General features: G+C 37.2%; 1 protein-coding gene across 1 annotated transcript in view; it reads right to left on the bottom strand.

Moving 5' to 3' along the window:
- Nucleotides 1-21,183, bottom strand: part of EML6 (EMAP like 6) — a 358,600-nt gene that overhangs the window by 73,300 nt on the left and 264,117 nt on the right. Inside the window, exons 19-23 of the mRNA XM_049784798.1 lie at nucleotides 19,434-19,545; nucleotides 18,010-18,137; nucleotides 9,471-9,612; nucleotides 1,770-1,922; nucleotides 1,475-1,606 (exon numbers count right to left, since the gene is read on the bottom strand). Coding sequence (XP_049640755.1) covers nucleotides 1,475-1,606; nucleotides 1,770-1,922; nucleotides 9,471-9,612; nucleotides 18,010-18,137; nucleotides 19,434-19,545 — 667 coding nt within the window. The remainder of the gene's footprint in view (nucleotides 1-1,474; nucleotides 1,607-1,769; nucleotides 1,923-9,470; nucleotides 9,613-18,009; nucleotides 18,138-19,433; nucleotides 19,546-21,183) is intronic.

Here is a 21,183-nt window from a genome sequence, read left to right on the forward strand (position 1 = left end):
AATTTCCAACTTTAGGCTCATTAAGTCTTGAGATATTAGGGAACACTCTAAATTTAAAGCTGTCTACAAATGTTAAATCTCCGTTTAAGTTATAAAAGGTCCTTTCCATTTTGTCTTTGCTGCCTCTCTTCAGACCTCAACCTTTGTGCCCTTTGCCCCATAGTGTGAGGAACACTGTTTCTAAACTACCATTTGTTCTTTCACCTCAATGTCTTTCACACAATATTCCTTTCCTGCCCAGTATAGTCTGCATAGACTTCACCAGATGGTGAATTTCTGCTTAACTTTTCAAGTTGATCTTAAAAGTCTTCCCTGTGAGGTTCTTTCCTCATAGAGAAGCACTTTCTGCAAAGATTTTTCTCAAACTTCTTTGTCAAAGATTGTTGAGCTGGTGCTTTTCTATCACAATGAACTAAAACTTCTTTGAAAACAGAAATCTTCTCATTCCTAAAATATTTTCCCCACACTATAACATCAGCCCCTCATTCCAGGAGTGGCATTTAAAAGTGACCTCCACCCCTCCTCCACTGAAGCACTGATGCTCCATTGTTTTAGCTTAATGCTGATTTGGTTCGTTCTGAGCCCTTGCTGCCCACCTCCTTCACTCTCCTGACTTACCCAATTTATGCTCTTATATTACTTACAAGCAATAATGTCTTCCCTTACTAATTATAAGCTAGAAGGCAAGAATCACGTCTTCTAAATATCCCACATTTTCTGTCTTAAGACTTCACAAAAGAGGATTGGAATAATAAAAGTATGTTCTTTACTTGGTATGAGGCTAACTCAGATTTGATGTTTAGCACCACCCATGATTCCCTACACCTTACCAGGGTTGATCTCTGAATGCTAAACCAGGAGTATGCTCTGAGTTTAGGTGTGGCCCAAAACTTAAAAAACAAAACCAAAAAACACCAGACTTCACACAAGATAGAATGTACATTTGCTAAATAAACAACCACCACAACCACTCCTAGAGGCATTTGTGAATATGACTTGGAGTGGTGAGATAAGTTGGAAGTTTAGGAGAGCAGTTAGAGTTATAGTTGAGTAGATGCACCTTTAATTCTCTACCACTGAATGAAAGTTAGTTGAGATTTCTTCACCAATGCTCTGGAAGACAGACTAGAAAAATAGTAGAAGGGAAAGCCTTAAGGAGATACAATACCAGGGCACAGCAAACCCAATCCAAAGGTGAAGATGTTAGTGTGCTAATGTAACAAATAACATCAGGTATTTTCAATGGATTCACTGACTTTATTTGATAGTAATAATAGAAATAGGAATACTATAATAATGAAAGCATGGGTAGTTAATAGCAACTGCCTATAGGTTGAAAATTACTGTTTATATTATTATAGGTTTCTTTCACTTTTTTTTTTTACCAATTGATGTTCTCCCTGGAAACAATATATGAATGACAATGAATTTTTAAAAAAGAAAAATAGTTTTTAAAAGTCGCAATATACTTTACCTCTAGAGTCCCAGTCAATATGTGTAATGTAACTAGAGGCACCTTTACAGATGCCAACTCTTTTGCTTGTAAGCACATTGTAAATATCCACAAAGTTATCATGGGATGCCACAGCAAGGTACTTTCCTGTATCTATTATAAAGAAAATTTATTTTAGTTAGCACTAAAACATCTTCATAGAAAATTACTTCCAGAAATCTATCTTTTTTAAATGAGAAAGAGGGCAAGGAAATATCTTAAATAATCAACTTTTTTTTTGCACCAACAAATATTGAAAAGTACTTGTTGCCTTTACCTTTTGAAAATTTGATATCAGAAATCATTTCTTTCCTGTGATGAAAGGAAACCATATCTTCAACTGTGTCAGCATTTACAACTAGGAAACTCCCATCATTCAAGCCAACTGCTAAGGCTTTCCCATCAGGGGAGAAGGCACAGCATCTTCCACCTGCAAAAATGAAACACTGACATTCACAATTCACTTATTTTGCTTCTGGGTATCTAACAGAAAAATATAAGAACACTAATTTGAAGAGATAAAATGCCTACCCAAGTTCACTACAACATATTTTCCAATTCTCACAGTAACTGAGAGTTGGAAACACCAAAAGTGCCAGTTGATTAATTAGAGAAGATTCATTTTTATTCCAGTGAACTGATTAGCTAACGAAAAGGAAAAAAAGAAAAAATATGAAGATTATGGTAAAATCCTGCCATTTGCAAAAAGATGGATGGACCTAGCTAATTTACTAACATTATACATTAAAAAATTATTCAAATTAAGAAATACATTGTTATGATTTCATTCATATGTGGTAAAGAAATAAAACTAATAAACAAAATAAATTCTTAGATGACAAGAATCAAACAATGACTATTAGAAATGAGGGAAACTGGATTGAGTTGGGTCAAAGGGGTCAACTATATAGTGAAACATGGTAAATTTAGTGGTAAAGGGGCCAGCGAGGTGGCACTAGAGGTAAGGTGTCTGCCTTGCAAGCGCTAGCCAAGGAAAGATCACGACTGCAGTTAGAATACCCCAGCGTCCCATATGGTCCCCCCAAGCCAGGGGCAATTTCTGAGCACTTAGCCAGGAGTGACCCCTGAGCATCAAATGGGTGTAGCCCAAAAAACCAAAAAATAAAATTTAGTGATAAGTGCTAAATGTTTATTAATGTAGTAACACAATAAAAACTATATGTATATTAAGATATTTATTTAAAATACATTAACTTAATAAAATTTTAAAAGAATCTACAAAATCACTGTATTATCCTTGAGCTTGAATAAAGCAGATGAAGAAATGGAAAAATCATGTGTATTATATCTCTAAATTAACACTAGTGAGGAGCAAAACTTTATAACTGCAAATATGTCTTCTCTCAAAACTGAAGATAATAATGTTAAAAATATTTATAATTTATTTGAAATGTATCCATTTATGTTTTAGTATATGAATACCTGGGTTTCTCAAAAGGAAAAAAAATTATTTTATAGAAACATTTGTGATCCACAGAGGCTGTCATATACAATGAGTTAGGGCCTTTCCTACCACCAGTGTCAACCTCTCTCCACCAATGGATCCAGAGTGCATACTATACTCTTTGCCCCCTAGCCTGCCAGTGTAACAGGCCCCTTTGAGTTTAGATCGTTAAAGTTTAGATCCCTTGATTCTATTATCATCGACTTTGGCTTGGATATTTAGTTCTGCCCTTATTTATTTCCCTGCCAGTGTATCTGAGACCACTTGGCCTCTGGCCCCCAGGCTTTCTTTATTCCTTTCCTCTTAGTTTTATAGATAAATATGGAAATACATGGTAAAATAAAGTAATGCATGTCCCAAGGTTCTATGAAAATGGTGAGAGCCCCAATCAAAAGATGAGATAAAATTACAATAAATAAAAAAAGGTGTGCGCATGGCAGTTTTATTTCCATAGGCAAAGCAAAATGTGGGTAAAATAGAAAGGAAAAACCTTTGGCCTAAAAACAGAGAGACCTTAACCATGAAGCATCCTGGCATAAGACTAACTACAGGCTCCAGGTATATTAAGTTATCTAACTCCAAAGTCTTTCTCTGTGGTCCCAGTAGTTGCTGCAGTCAGGTTTTCTGTAGTTAGAGATCCTGGTTTTTTATACAGATCTTATGTTGAGGTCAGGGTGACACAGAGCAACTCTTCTGGTTTCATTTCACCATTAAATGGCAATACAGAGTACCCTGCCCTGAAAGCAGGTTGTTGCTGTTACCAAGTCATCAGGGTGTCAGATGAACCCACTCTAAAGCAAGTTGATGCCAGGGCAGCATTTAGGGCCTTCCCTGGTAGAAGTCCGATTCTTAGTGCTGATATAGAAAACCATGCTGATTCCACAGATGGGATCCAAGGTTCAGGAGTGACTGGCCAATGTCTGATCTTCTGAAGCCTAAGCCAAGTCACTATGACAAGTGTTCAGAATGTAAGGCCCCACTGCAATATAAAATTTATTTCCTATCTCTATTAGATAAGAACTTGTTTGCACACTTAAGATTTCTCCATTTTAATGCTGAGTGAAATAAGTCAGAGGGAGAGAGATAGACGCAGAATAGTCTCACTCATCTATGGGTTTTAAGAAAAATAAAAGACATTATTACAATAACTTTCAGAGACAAAAGAGAGGTGGGCTGGAAGTTCCAGCTCACTACATAAAGCTCACCACAAAGAGTGATCAGTGCAGTTAGAGAAATAACTACACTGAGAACTATCATAACAATGTGAATGAATGAGGAAAGTAGAAAACTTATCTCGAGTACAGGGAAGGGTGGAGTGGGGAGGAGGGAGAGTTGGGACATTGGTGATGGGAATGTTTCACTGGTGAAGGGGGTGTTCTTTACATGACTGAAACCCAACCACAATCATGTTTGTAATCGAGATAAATAAAGATATTAATAAAAAAAAGATTTCTCCATTTTAATGTGCCTATGCAAAAAGGAACAATGCCACTTGGTACTTCTGGTGCATATGGGGGTAAAAATAACAAGCTAAACAATCCCAATAACCTAGTTCTAACATAAACTCAGAACACTAGAGAAACTTATCTACTAGAATTTACTACTAAATAGATATTTTAAAAAAAGGAACAGGAAAAACTGCCACACATAAGAAGATAGACAATAAGAGTTATACCTATTAAGAGAATCTAAGAAATAGTTGAAGGAGATATACATGTCTCCTTTAAGTCTTTTGAAATAGTTTTGGGGTAAGGGGAGGATAAAATTTGGAGCAGAGCTTCAGTCTGTGATATTGTCTGAAAAATGGCTCCCAGCAGTCACATATCAGGAAATGTCTTAGAGCTGGAGGCTTCTCAGAAATAGATCCATATCTCATACATTACACAAAAGTCAATTCAAAGTGGATTAAAGATTTTGAGATTATATCCAATCTATAAAATTTATTTAAAAAACATAGTCAGAAAACTTCAAGACCTGGATCTCTAAGAAGTCTTTGAAAATAGGATACCAATGACAAAAGTTATAGCATCAAACTTAAATAAATGGGACCAAACTAAAAAGTATCTGTATGGCAAAAGAAACACAAACTAAAATTAGAAGGTGGCTAGCTGATTGGAAGAGAATTTTTGCACTTAACACATCAGACAAAGGGTTGATTTATAAGAAATACAAAGTACAAAGATTAATTCCACAAAACTCAAAAACCCCATCAAAAAATGGGGCGAAAAGATGAACAGGCATTTCTCAGAGGAATACCAACAGATGACCAACAGACACATAAAAAATGTTCATCATTAGTTATCCTTAGGGAAATCCAAATTGAGAAAATAATGAAATACCATCTTTCACCAGTGAGGATGGTACATATCAAAAATACTGGGAATAATCTCTGTTGGCTAGGATATGGTGAAAAAGTAACTTTCCTCCATTGCTGGTGGGAATGAACCCTGATTCAACCCCTATGGAAAACAGTATGGAGGGTTCTTACTAAGTTCAAACTTGAGCTGACATATGACCCAGCAATCTTTTTTTGGGTATCTATCCCCAGGACAGAAAAACATTCATCCAAAAAAATATATGCACATGGCTATTCATAGCAGCACCTAGTAAAATAGCTTAAGACTTGGAATCAACCTAGATGCTCAACAACGATGAGTGGATCATGAAGTTGTGGTACATACATACAATGAAATACTACATATCTGTAAGGAATAATGTTATTATGCAATTTGCAGCAACGTGAATTGAATGGAACTTGAAGATATTATGCTAAATTAAGTAAGCCAGAAAAAGAAGGATAAATACAGAGTGATATCACTTATATGTGGTATTTAGAATAACTGCATGAAACAACACAATGGTCTAATTGATAGTTGTCCTGAACACCATTAGCCCAGAGTATAATGAGAAGAAAAGCAACTGAGTGGATGAGGAGAAACAAAAACTTGTATTCTCTTCTATAATTCAAAGAGACCTTCAGCAACAGATCGGCTGTTTGGATTGAGCAGGTGTCCAATCAACTGCTCTTTATTGATATCTATAATAATGTTCTAATGCTTTTATTCACAGAAATGGTTGCAAAATGCATTTAGAGGCCATGGACTTCCATTCAGTGCTTGCTATAAGAAGTTTTAATCTTAATTTTACTCTGTATATAATAACTCCTTGATCTTTTTGTCCACAGAGGTACTTGGATATATAGGTTGGTTGCCCTAGTTCCATATCGCAGTATTATCCTATATAAGATTCAGAAAACAGTTCTCATTAAGATAATATCTTGACAAAAATTTTAATCTATTCATTTTCTACTTGATTATGCCTGCTAATATAATCTAATATTTATATCCACAGATAATAATGGAGTACGCAACTGCATGCCAAAACTCCTGCTATAGAACTCATTCATTGAGTATGTTATTGTAATTTGTTTTCAATTTCAGGTAGTTTTACCATTATATCTTAATGCTCACGATTTTAGGAAAGGAACATGATGCTCAAGACCCTCCAGATCAGGGGTGGCGAACACGTAGCTCCCGGCCAAAATGAACGCGGCTCTTTGTCTCTTATCATTCTTTTGTATACTGTGGCGCTTTGCCAAGTTTGGATTTTGTTCTGCTGCTTCTGAGGAGAGATCTACGAGCGCCTAGTCCTGCCCCCAGGCTGCGTCATCCGGTCTCCCATCCCTCGGAAACAACTGCACCGTCCAGCGAGCGGGGGACCTGTGTGTCACATGTTGGGTCACATCTTGCCGTTAGTTCTTAGTGTGGAGGACGCAGCACACCCTCATCATCACTGCAGGATTTTTACCCTCACTCAAAATGGCAAAATGCAATATGTGTTTAATAGATTATTGTTAAAATTAAATGCTTTTGTGTGAGTGTTTGTCTGTTTTGGCAGGTCACTGCGTGGTGTGGCTCTCTGACTCTCACAGTTTAAAATTTTGGCTCTTTGTGTCAAACTTGTTCGCCACCCCTGCTCCAGATGATTCTTCATGGTGTAGACTTCTCTTTCAGTGCTCATTACCATATCATTTAGTTTCCTAGACTTGAAAATCATGATGTTTTTAAGAATGCTCTAAACACAGTCTAACCCACAAAGCCTTTCTTCAGTAAAGTTTACCCTCATCAATGATGATTGGCTTAGAACAGGGGTGGTGAACAAGTTCCACACAAAGAGCCAACATTTTTAAACTGTGAGAGTCAGAGAGCCACACCACGCAGTGACCTGCCAAAAACAGACAAACACTCACACAAAAGCATGTAATTTTAACAATAATCTATTAAACACATATTGCATTTTGCCATTTTCAGTGATGGTGAGGGTGTGCTGCGTCCTCCACACTAAGAACTAATGGCCAGATGTGATCCAACATGTGACACACGGGTCCCCCGCTCGCTGGCCCGTGCAGTTGTTTCCAGGGATGGGAGACAGGAGGCTGCAGCCTGGAGGCCGGGCTAGCCCTCGGAGATCTCTCCTCAAGATCCCTCCTCAGAAGCAGCAGAACAAAATCCAAACTTGGCAAAGAGCCACAGTATACAAAATCATAATAAGAGACAAAGCCGCATTCATTTTAGCCAGGAGCCGCATGCAGCTTGAGAGCCGAGCCGCGTGTTCGCCACCTTGCCCTAGAAAACGGAAGACTTTTCTATCTGACTTGCCGGTTTTATATTTTTTAAGCGTTCTGTCTCATGTCACATGGGTCAGCTTTTCAACTGTAACCCATGGATCGATCCCCAGTGTCTGTCTATGTCTGTGCATGAGTGTATGTGTTGGCCACCTCAATGTTTGTCTAATGTCCGTCTGTAATATACATTCATATGTCTGCCTATGTTGTATATTGTCTTTCCCTGTTATATATATTATCCCTCCTTTTCCCCATTGCTTACCACCTTACAAATGTTTTTCTAGCCCTTCACTCTCTCAGCCCTATCTGTTATTTCCCCCCATTTAACCCCTTTTACCCTCAGTTCTTAACTCCTTGGGAAGTGGACCGTTCCCTTCACCCCAGCCAGCTACTAACCAGCTCCCAAAATAAAAAGATAGATTCCCCGCCATCTCTCCTCAGCCCGAGAAGAAGCTGCTACTGCTGCTGTTGTGGTCCCTTTTTCCCTACCTCCCTTCACTGTGGACTGTTGATTGCTATCAGATTTGGTTTCAGATCCCATTTTTATCCTTTCTTGTTTTAAGAAGTTTGATAAATAGTGTTATAAATCAGATCTCCAGTTTCTTCCTCCATTGATCCTTCCCTGATAAATCCTATTCTATAAGCCGCCATGTTACTTTTTTCTGGTTCAAGAAATCTCCCTCCCTACCCCCCCCCCCCCCACATAATCTTCACTATGCTCAGATTTGGCCTGCATAGATGGTATCAATGGTCTTCCTTGATACCAAAGGGCTTCTGATTCAGTTTATTCAAATGGAATAGGAGGACAGGGAGAAGGGAGAAAGAAGCATAGAGAGGTTGTAGTATATATGGCACTAGCTACCTGCCTGTGGAATCACTATACTTGACCTTAGCCAAAAGGCCGAGAAGCGATGCCTGTGGAATCACTGCCTGTTGTCAGTGTCCAAGCTGATCACATGACTCCTACCTAGGACTGCAAAGCATTTGAGGGTCAGGGCTGATAAGGAGCACCAGTTTTTACTAGCTGCACTGAGAATAGCACTAGCCAAATTCATTTCTTTAAAATCTTAACTATTTGTTTTGTTTTGTTTTGTTTTTGTTTTTGGGTCACACTAGCAGCGCTCAGGGGTTCCTCCTGGCTCTATGCTTAGAAATCGCCCCTGGCAGGCACTGGGGACCATATGGGATGCCGGGATACGAACCAATGACCTTCTGCATGAAAGGCAAACGCCTTATCTCCATGCTATCTCTCCAGCCCCTAAAATCTTAACTTATTAAAAATAACACTGTTCTTAGACTTTCCTCAAACTACTCAATTTGAATGGACCATCTTTCTGTTCCTGGGACTCATGTCAAATCTTGCCCATCTTTGCTTCTAGAACTGGTTCTATTCATCTTGGGACCTTCCGTCTGTGGCACATAAAAGCTACTTAATTTATATTTCTTGGGATATTTGTTAAATCTAGTGTAAATTCACAAATATGTATTTAATACATACTCATTTCTTGATATTAAACTTTGTGATATAATTGATTATAAGTGTGGGAGACTGTTATACATAAAGATAAATAACATTCTTTACAAGCTGATATATTTCAATGATCATCTCAGATCTTGAAAATAGGAAGGGCATATTGCCCTCAGGTGGCAAATATCTATGCAGTGCAAGAAAAAATGAAATTAATTATGGAGTAGGGCCCTTATGGATCAGTCCAGCCTCTGGGAATAATGTATTATTTAGGATGCTTCAGGAAACACTTAAGTACTATTGCTTAGAAATGTGAGGGGTGGGGGCATATAACATATGCTTTATTGATACTATTTGAATGTATGAGTTACATTCTGTTGCTTTTAAATACTTTACAGACGCATAAGGAGATGCCATGTACCTTTTTTGAGTTTCCGTACTGCAAGCATCCGGTGCTGGGAGGATAGTTCCCAGATACGAAGAGTTTTGTCATCACTTACAGTTGCACAGATGGGAAGGAGAGGGTGAGCTGCCAGACCCCACACTTCCCCTTCCATGTGACCCTGTGGGAGAGGAAAAGGCAACTCAGCTCAGCTCATGCTTCCAGACAGTTGCATTTTCTATCCCACCATACCAAATAAACTGAAATATGAACAAACACAGCTTCAATGTCCTAAAACAAAAATTATTTCCTTGAATTAACTTTCTTATTAAACTTTAAAGTTGAGCCTATATAATGTCCAAATGTTCATTAATGAAGTAAATTATGAATTTATATCTCACGTGGTATTTTTATTGCTTTTTAAGCATTGTGGTTCCTAATTGTTGACTGCTATTCAACAACAATCAAATAAAAAATGTTTGTTGTTAGGTTTCAGTCATACAATGTACACCATCCTTTACCAGGTCACCCTTCCAGTCACCAGTATCTCCTGTTTCCTTCCTACTGCCTACCCCCCCCCCACCTGCCCATCTCTAGGGTAGGCATATTGCTTCTCTTTGTCACCCCCCCCCCCTTTTTCTTTTTTACACTGTGGTTACACTTATTTTAATGAAGGGATGTCTTGCCTGTTAGTTTCTCAACTTTCAGCATTGATCTCTTGTTTACAGCAATCAGTTCCATCTGTCATTGTCCTAGTAGACCTTTGCTACTCCAGCAACACTGACCAGTCTTTTTTTTTTTTCACTGACCGGTCTTTATGTCTAGTTTTCTACCCTGAGATGGACCTATTGGCCTTTGTCTCTATTGAATATTATTACAAAACTATCTCTTATTTTTATTATATATCACAAATGAGTGAGATTATTCTGTGTATAACCCTTTCTCTCTGATTCTATAGTATTCCATTGTGTAGATATACCACAGTATTTTTAGCCACTCATCTGTGTTGGGCATCTGGGTTATTTCCAGATTCTAGCTATTGTAAATTGTGCTGCACTAAACATAAGAGTGCATTTTTGTATTGTGTTTTTATGTTCCTGGTGTATATCCTTAGGAGTGGTATTGCTCGGTCATATGGAAACTCAACTTCTAACTTTTTGAAGAATTCCATATTGTTTTCCAAAAAGACTGGACCAATCTGTATACCCACTAGCAGTGAATAAAAATCCCTTCTCTCCATATCCACACCAGCAATGATTGTTCATTTTTTTGGGGGGGGGGGGTTTTGGGCCACACCCAGTGATGCTCAGGGGTTACTCCTGGCTGTCTGCTCAGAAATAGCTCCTGGCAGGCACGGGGGACCATATGGGACACCGAGATTCGAACCAACCACCTTTGGTCCTGGATTGGCTGCTTGCAAGGCAAACGCCGCTGTGCTATCTCTCCAGGCCCCTATTTTTTCTTTTTTCTTTTTTGTGATATATGCTAGTCTCTGATGTGTTGCTTTGATTTGCATCTCACATGTTTTATGTGGTTTCAAATGCCTTTTCCACTTAGAGAAATTTGTATAAGTAACAAAATGCCTTTATTTTGTTTGTTTTCTTTTAGACCACATTTGACTGTGTTCAGGGCTTATTCCTGGCTCTGAGCTCAGGGATCACTCCTGGTAGTGTTCAGGAAACAATTCAATGGATCAAACACAGATCATTTGTATGCAAGACAAGTGGCTTGCTATACTATCTCTTTGACACCTGAAATGCCTTCATTTTATCCTATTATTTGATACTTGAAAAATATATGTAACACCTTATAAAACAGTTAAATCATGACATTAACCACTATCTTCAATTAAATCATCTTCTGAGAGATTTAGGAACCACTTATCTCTGTCGCAGAACTTGACCAGCAATTTCAAGACCAATTTAGTCCTTGGAATGTGGAGCATTCTGGACAGAACAGAACTAAATTTTCATTTCAAGTTCCCAGTCTATCTTCATTTGTTCATCAATAACCTCATTTGGTAAATATCAGAAAATTAAAAGATATTTCTGAGAATTGGATCAATTCTTTATACCTATATTTTATCACACACTTAACTTTGTTTTAGAATAAACACACTTTGTTTTAGAATAAAACAAAAGCAATACTTAAAAAATGAGCTTAAGAAGAAATGAATCTGTTTTCTATACCTTTAAATCAAAGCAATGTAAATAATATTTAGTGTATGGAGTAATAAAACTGTTTACTGACTTTCAGATTTTAGTGGCTAATTGTAAATGTGTTGCTGATTAAAAAGAAAAAAATGACTGTACACAGTCAGCTGAAAGATGTTTGTAGCTAGATCACTTTGGAGAACAGGTTGTTTTTCAAAAAATAATTGGACAATTTCAGTCAAATTGGAAACTGCTTAAACAGAACATCATTTGGCAAAAGACAAAAAGTTCCAAATAAATACAGCTGACATCCAAATACTTGAGAACAGCTGAAGGGAGTAAATTCTGTTTTTTAATTTATTGTATTTAGGAAACTCTATTTATGGTTTTCAAGTTTTCTTCACTTCAGTAAAAACCATAGTTCTTAGAGGATGGGTCTTAGAGGGTTGTGAGACTGTAAATTCCCCTAAGACTAGAGGTGCTTGGAGCTTGGTGTCTTACACAGACAGCATCCCTTTGTACATTTCCTTGAGGACAGGATTTTGGGGCCCTGACAACCTTCCAAACCATTATGTTCACATGGCTCCATAACTATATTTGTTAATCTAAACATTAATTTTTTTTGTTTGTTTTTGGGCCATACCCGGTGATGCTCAGGAGTTACTCCTGGCTGTTAGCTCAGAAATTGCTCCTGGGTTGGGGGTTCATATGGGACGCTGGGGGTTTGAACCAGGATCCATCCTAGGCTAGCATGGGCAAGGCAGATGCCTTACCCCTTGCACCACTACTCTGGCCCCTCTAAACATTGATTTATTTCCTGTACAACACAATGAGCAAGGTGAGCAGGATGTGCCTTCAGTGGCAGAAGGAAATACTTTCCTATTGATCAGAAGGCTGATAATAAACAGCTATCTAATTAAAAGTTAAATAAAGTATAAACAATGGGAATTTAAGGAAACTATATTATTTTCCCCACAACCCCTACCAAGTTTTTCTTCTCTTAAAAAACAAGTGAGTTATTTCAAATTAGGTATTAGAATGTTATGTTAGTAAAAGTGGTTCTGAATTCTTCCAATAGCAGTTTAGTGGATTTGTTTATTCACATTGCCTCTTCAATTCTTGAACTTTCTCTCAGTGTCTATCAATCTCTCAGAATGGGTAATGAGCCATGAGAGAAAAGGAAGCTCAATTCCATCACATAAAGCACACACATACACACACACACACACACACACACACGACATCAGCAAGATCCCAACTATGGCTGGTGAACTGAATTCTTCCTAGGAGGAAATGGCAAACAGGTGATAGAAGGGTAAAAGAGAGATTCTGGGGGTTGAAGGGTTGGTACATATGCAAGGAGAGTCAGTGTGGGTAACCAACATCTTGTTTGAAGATTCCAACCAGCCTACAACTTGCCTATGATTTAGGAGCCTGCTTTCCTAAGTCTCCACAGTAAGAGACATTTGGGGTATAGGTTGTGCGAAAAAGAAGGGTCTCTAGTATCTGACAAATCTTGATTTTAACCCAACTCTAACTTATTGGACCATAAATTAATCTCAATGATTGTGAATTTTTTCAATCAGTATTTACTTACTAAGGTGTTCACTAATGGTTAATTGTATTTTTTTCTATTATTAGAACAATAAAAATAAACAGGGAAAAACAGAGTTATAGGGAATGAAAGAGAAAGAAGCTTTTATTGTTAAGTTTATATTTCATTTCTTGGTTTTTTGGGCCACACCCGTTTGATGCTCAGGGGTTACTCCTGGCTAAGCATTCAGATCACCCCTGGCTTGGGGGGACCATATGGGATTCCAGGGGGATTGAATTGCTGTCCTTCCTTGGCTATCGCTTGCAAGGTAGACACATTACCTCTAGCACCACCTCTCCGGCCCCCTATTGTTAAGTTTAAAACTGTAGTCAGGAATATGGCTTAGTAACAGCCCACAGAAAAATGCACACAAGAGTTTACAATGTATTTCAATAATTATTCAATTATTATACTTAAATATGTTTTAACTATGTATAGTTTAACATTATATTTTAAATATGATAAGATCTAGAATTTAAAATATTACACTAATGTTGATATATTATAGTATAAATACTACAAAAGTATTTGTATTGAGGTAATTGAAAACAACTCATTTTCAAAACACTTGTGAGTTAAAAAGAAATAAACACTTATTTTCAATAGAATTAAATAAGAATTCATGACCAAGAAGAAACAAAGTATTTGGAATTAAAAACAAAAGCAAGAACAGTTGGTGAACAAAGAGCACAGCTGGTGAACAGCTGGCAAACAAAGATGACATAGCTCTACCAACATTCTTAATCCTGGCTGCTTGCCATTGTCAGCTATAGGGTTTTTGAGGCTTAAGCTAACCAGAATCAATCAATCAATCAATCTATCAATCTATCAATCTATCAATCTATCAATCTATCTATCTATCTATCTATCATCTATCTATCTATCTATCTATCTATCTATCTATCTACTATCTAATCTAAGTATCCATCCACTCACCCACCCACCCATCCATCCATCCACCTACCCATCCATCCATCCATCCATCCATCCATCCATCCATCCATCCATCCATCCATCCATCCACCCATCCATCCAATCTTCTAATCTATCCTTTTGAGGCCACACCTGGTGGTGATCAGGGATCACTCCTGGTAGTGTTTGGGGATACCAGACATGCAAGGCAAGTGCCCTCCTCGATAGTAGCACTCCAGCCCTCCCCCCCAGATCTTTTTTAAAACAGTAAATTTTTTTGGATGCCCAGTGTGATGAGAGTAAACACATTTGTAAAGCCTCAACATGTTCTGTGCTATAAATGTTCACAATCTGCTTCCCGAGTATAGTAATAATCAAAGGGTTCTTCTCAGTTAAATCTTAGGGTTCATTAATGAAATAGCACAACTTCAGGTATGAATCAGGTTGGGGAAGTAGATGAAAGTCCTCTAGCTCACCTAACATATTATGTAATCAGTGCACACTCTTTTCAATTCAACTTCTGAACATATACCCTCACCTTCCCAGTGCTTCCTCCTTTTATAAATAAGTTCTTTCCCCACCAAATTGGAAGAAACGACTTACTTACCTACAAGCATTGCCAATCATTTAAGAGAGATTTAATAATTCTTTGATCTTTGAGGATCTGCTGAGAGTTTTTTTTAAAATGATTGTACATAAATAAAATTTTTGATGAAAAGTACAGATCCATAAGATTTACAGCAGACATGTCACAAGAAACTCTCAAGGCCAGAAGACAGTGGTGGGATATTATGACAAGACTGAATGAAATGGAGGGTTCACCTAGAATACTGCATCCAGCCAAACTCACATTCAGGTTTGAAGAAAGGATACATAGCTTCATGGATAACCAACAGCTCAGAAACTTCACTGATGCAAAACCAGTCTTAAAGGAAAAACTGAAAGGTCTACTTTAAGACAAGAGAGACCATCAAACACACCAAACTTATACACAAAGATGACATTAAATCCTATGGCAATCATCTCCCTCAATATCAATGGACTAAATGGACTAAACTTGCAGGGGTCCTCAAACTTTTTAAACAGGGGGCCAGTTCACTGTCCCTCAGACCATTGGAGGGTCTGACTATAGTAAAAACAAAACTTATGAACGAATTCTTATGCACACTGCATATATCTTATTTTGCAATGAAGAAACAAAACAGATACAAATACAATATGTGGCCCATGGGTCATAGTTTGAGGACCACTGGAAGAAACCAATTAAGAGACACAGAAACGTGAAATGGATCAAAATGGATCAAAAAGATTAACCTAACCTTCTGCTACCTAAAAGAAACACATCTGGATAGTTAGAACAAACATGTGGAGAGAAAGGAACTCTTATTCACTGCTGGTGGGAATGCCGTCTAGTCCAACTTTTCTGGAAAGCCATATAAAGATTCCTTCAAAAGCTGGAAATTGAGCTCCCATAAGATCCAGCTATACCACTCCTAGGAATATACCCTAGGAACATAAAAATACAATACAAAAATCCCTTCCTCTCACCTATATTCATTGCTACACTATTTACAATAGCCAGACTCTGGAAACAACCAAGATGCCCTTCAACAGATGAATGGCTAAAGAAACTGTGGTACATATACACAATGGAATATTATGCAGCCATCAGGAGAGATAAAGTCATGAGATTTTCCTATACATGGATGTACATGGAATCTATTATGCTGAGTGAAATAAGTCAGAGGGAGAGAGATAGACACAGAATAGTTTCACTCATCTATGGGTTTTAAGAAAAATAAAAGACATTTTTGCACTAATTCCCAGAAACAAAAGAGAGGAGGACTGGAAGGTCCAGCTCATGACATGAACCTCACCAAAAAGAGTGGTGAATGCAGTTAGAGAAATAACTACACTGAGAACTATCATAACAATGGGAATGAATGAGGGAAGTGGAAAGCCTGTGTAGAGTACAGGTGGAGGTGGGTGGGGAGGAGGGAAATTTGGGACATTCATGGTGGGAATGCTACACCAGTGAAGGGGGGTGTTCTTTACATGACTGAAACCCAACTACAATCATATTTATAATCAAGGTGTGTATATAAATATATTAATATAAAAAGAAAATTAAAAAGCGGTTGAACATTAAGTTTTAAATATACTGACATGTTTATTACTAATAAAGTTTAAATTCAAATAATTTAAGTGCACTGAATATAATTATACAGATGGTGAGTCTCAGAAAAAAAGTATAGGTAAGGAAAATATAACATGTTTATATTATGATGAAGCACAAAGCAATACTTGCATGGATATGGTTTACATAGTAATCATTTTATTACTTTTATCAATTTTACAGATTGCCAACTGGAGTAGAAATAAACCTAAGGAGCCACATACACAACTGATTTTAGGTAATGGATTTATGAATTTGATATAATTATGAATTACGATTATGACAAGATCCTGTAACAGAATATTGCTGTATGAAACCTTGGTGGCCACAGGGTAGTCTATGACAGACCTTTTTTTGGGGGGCCATACCCGGCAGGACTCAGGGGTTACTCTTGTCTCTGCACACAGAAATCACTCCTGGCAGGCTTGAGAGACCATATGGGATGCTGGGAATTAAAGCCGGGTCTACTGCGTGTGCAAGGCAAATGCTCTACCTACTGTGCTATTGCTCTGGCCCTTATCACAAACTTTTTTTTTTTTTTTTTTTTTTTTTTTTTTTTTTGGTTTTTGGGCCACACCCAGTGACGCACAGGGGTTACTCCTGGCTATGCGCTCAGAAGTTCCTCCTGGCTTGGGGGAACCATATGGGACACCGGGGGATCGAACCGTGGTCCGTCCAAGGCTAGCGCAGGCAAGGCAGGCACCTTACCTCTAGCGCCACCGCCCGGCCCTTATCACAAACTTTTTAAGAGACTTTATGAGTCTCGAGGTCTACATCTCTGATGTAATACTTCCCTTTAATTATGGCAGGGCTTAAGGGGAGGAGACAGAGGGAGATAATGGCTTATGGAAACTTTGGTGGAGGGTTAACACTGGTGGTATGATTGGTGTTGAAATATCATATGCCTAAAACTCAACTCTCAAAAACTTTGTAAATCACAGTTCTTTAATGAGATAAAAAATGTTTTTCTATAAAAATATGACAAATGGGATAATAGATTCATCATTACAAGCTTGTAATGAATGGTTATGTTACAAAAAACTGGTGCTGTTTTGTTGTTGTTGTTGTTGTTGTTGTTGTTGGTTCTGAGAAAGCAAGGGGCCATGCTGGGAAATACTACGTGACAAGGAACTGCAGGAAGTCTCTAGGAGTTGAAGGTGGCCTCTCACTAACAGCCAGCAAACAATGAATGCCCTCAGTCTTCAAATCACAGGAACTGATCTCTGCCAACAATTTGAATAACCATAGATAGAAGAACCTTCTTAATCAATCTTCAGGTGAGACTACAGACAGGCTTCTAGTGAAGCTTTGAGAATTCAGTCAGAGCAGCAGAAGATTCAGTTAAACTGTGCTCAGACTCCTGATCCATTGAAAGCCATAAAATAATAAATGTGTACAATTTTTTTTATTTTTGGGGGGGTTACACCTGGTGATATTCAGGGGTTACTCCTGACTGTGCAAATCAAAAATTATTCCTGGCAGTACACAGGGGACTATATGTATTGTTGGGTTGGGCATATACAAGACTAGCATCTTACCTGCTATACTATCTACCCAGTTTTAAGCTGGCAAATTGGTGGCAAATTTTCACACATAAGTAGGCATTTGCATTTGCAAATTACATTTGCATTACAATGATAGTGAAAGTAATCATACGTTTTATACCTGAAGTATATTCACTGCTGTCCTCACCCTAATCCCAGCTCTGATAGGAATTTTGGTTTTGATATATAAACACACTACCTGAACAAGCAGTGTCATTGGGCCACTTTTGTCAATTTCCAATATTTCTCCATTTTTTGTTCCCACCAGAATATGCCCGTGTCCCAAAGTTATGGCACGGATTGAAGGGTTATCTTCCAAAAGCAAGCCTAAAAGGGAAAAAAATAGCACATTTAATGCTCTAAATGCTGTGTCAAACTACCTCAATCCAATGAAAATGGCCTATATAGTTATGTCTAGAAAGAATTATTGTTGGTGAGGATACAAAGAAAAAGAAGCCTCCTTCTATACCCATAACTACAGGTGGTTATATTGTCTGTAGTAAGCCTCCTTCCATATCCACCATTATTGGTGGATATATTGTCTATTGTAAGCCTCCTTCTATATCCACCATTATTGGTAGATATATTGTCTGTTATAAGCCTCTCTGGAAAATGATAGGACTTTTCAACAAATTAAAATTAGAACTCTAGTGTGACCCAGTGATTCCCATTCTTGGCATCCATAGCAGGAATAAAAAACATTAATTTGAAAAAATATATATGTATACTTATGTTCATTAAAGTGCTATTTGCAAATACCACGATATGAAAATGGAACATCTATAAGAAATATTATCTTGGGGCCGGAGAGATAGCATGGAGGTAAAGCATTTGCCTTGCATGCAGAAAGACAGTGATTCAAATCCCGGCATCCCATATGGTCCCCTGTGCCTGCCAGGGGCGATTTCTGAGTATAGAGCCAGAAGTAACCCCTGAGCACTGCCAGGTGTGACCCAAAAACCAAAAAAAAAAAAAAAAAAAAAAAAAAGAAAAGAAAAGAAAAGAAATATTATCTTGCCACTTGATACCATTTAGATGAAACTAGAGAAGAACTTGATACTACTTAGATGGAACTTGATACCACATAGAACTGAGTGAAGTTAGTCAGAGGGAAAAGGACAAATACTAGATGACCTAACTAATATGTGGTATATACAGAAAACAGGTAAAGGAATAGTCAGTATTTTATGACAACAATCCCTTGTACTTTGAGTACAAAATAGAGGCTATCAATTAAACAGGAGGAGAAGATGGAGGTGAACTAGAAACTGACCCTATGATAGTGGTAAAGAGTCTTGGGGAATCTGATGGTGAAGGGGCAGTAATTTTGTGCACCGTAAGCATGAAGAAAAACACTATTGTAACCATGTTATATAAATTAAAACTAAAATAAATATTGCATCTGATAAAAACCAAAGCAATGTTTTACTATTATTATATAAATTATGTTTTAGTTTTAAAATACTAGGTAATAGGAAATTATCCTTGACGTACTGGCCAAGAACTAAAAATTCAGAATGTGGAAGAATGAAATTAATTTGGCACAGATTTTCTAAAAATTTTGTAGACTTTTCTCCATCCCTAAGAACAGAATATTTGCATAATATATTCTAGATATGGCACCTTTTGAGCTACTTGACAATGCTGCTCTTTTAATGGCGTAGGTCTTCAAACATCTTTCAAACATATCATCCCAGAGCTCTACAATTCCATCTTTTCCACCTGTTACAAAACCCTGCAAAGGCACATATGCAAAGGATTATATACACATCAAAATAACCTAATAGGACCTCCCTTTCAATAAAGCAGCTTTGTGTGTTGTATTTCTAGGTATGGGAGACTATAAATATGCTTATAACATTATTTTATTTTCTGGAAACATTTATCTTCTACATATCTAGCAAGATTAAACATAATTTCATTGTTCATTGAATTTTTCTTATGTAACTAGTTGGTACTTAGCACCTTGAATTTTGGATAGCCATTTCTGTGTTCCAACTTCCAAGAGTGGATTTCTGCACCATAAGACTCGCTTCAAAGTCTGGCAGATTATATTACCACAAATACACCTACTAGATGAATCAGAATTCTTACACTTTAAAAGAATTATTAAGTACTTAATAGTTGCTGCCAATAGATAACACCATATTGTTAAGGAATTTCAGTACCTTTATTACAAAATTACCCTACTATCTTGTTCAATAGACTTCAATTTCCACAATAACAAAAATCCAGATTTTTACTAAACCTGGAAAGTAAAAACAACATATTGGATTAAAAAGATCAATAGTGTTTTTTATTCCTGTACTAAAATTATGATTTTTTTTTTTTGGTTTTACTAATTTTCCATTCTGGCAACCTATCCAATGTACCAACTGTTCTAACAAAAGCTTACAAAATACTTAGTAATTCACTCCATTTAAAAAAAAACTTTTAACTTTTAATTTTCAATGAAGTTCACAAGGGAATACTATTTTATATTTATAACATAAGATAACCTTATACTCTTTTTCTTTGCGGGGAGCTTCCAAAGTAGTGCTTGGTGACCTAGGTTTATTCCTGTTACTTCTTAGACAACAGTCATTTGATTCAATGCTAGGGCCTGAAAATGTGACACTGGTTTCTACCACTGTCAGTCCAGACTGCTGAGGGGCCCCCATCCAGCATGTAGTGTTGGGGTTTGAATCTGGGTTGTGCTCATGGGGACATACATCATTATTCCTATACAATTATATAAATAATTCCTATACATATTCCCAGCCTTATTCTTAAAGATTTTATAGTCAGAAAATGTAATCTGTATGTTAATCTTAAATCCAATATATTATATTGTGATATACTTATCATTTCCCCTTATCTATCAGCATAAATTATCCAGGAACTAAAAAAATATAAACAAGTTATGTAACCTTAACTTCTAGGTTTATAAAAATTGCATACTACTTTAATTTTTTCCGATATTTGTGGTTTAACCAAAACCAAATTTGTCAGTAAAAGTATCAGCTGATATATTGAAATAACCATTTTAGTTGCAAATCTAGAAAGATCCTACTTATGTAAGGAGATCAGAATTTGTACTGAGGAAAAAGCAAGGTTGGCTAAGTTGGTATGTTAGGTAGCAAAAACTGGAGGTTAGAGATCTTAGATTAACTGATACCAGTCAACTAGCCATAAGTGAAAAATTGACATTTAGGGAGCAATTGACTGAACAAAGTGTTTCAAGGAACATGAAAAACCAGGTAAGTAGCTGGGTGGGCTGGACAAAGATAAACTTGAATAGAAAAGTAGTCAGTGTGATAGCTTATTTTATGTGTCAACGTGGATGGCCACAAGCCTCTCAGACTAAATACTGTTTTTCTGTGTGCCTGTGAAA

The sequence above is a fragment of the Suncus etruscus genome, chromosome 12, assembly GCF_024139225.1.
Source record: "Suncus etruscus isolate mSunEtr1 chromosome 12, mSunEtr1.pri.cur, whole genome shotgun sequence".
In the NCBI taxonomy this organism is placed as follows: domain Eukaryota; kingdom Metazoa; phylum Chordata; class Mammalia; order Eulipotyphla; family Soricidae; genus Suncus; species Suncus etruscus.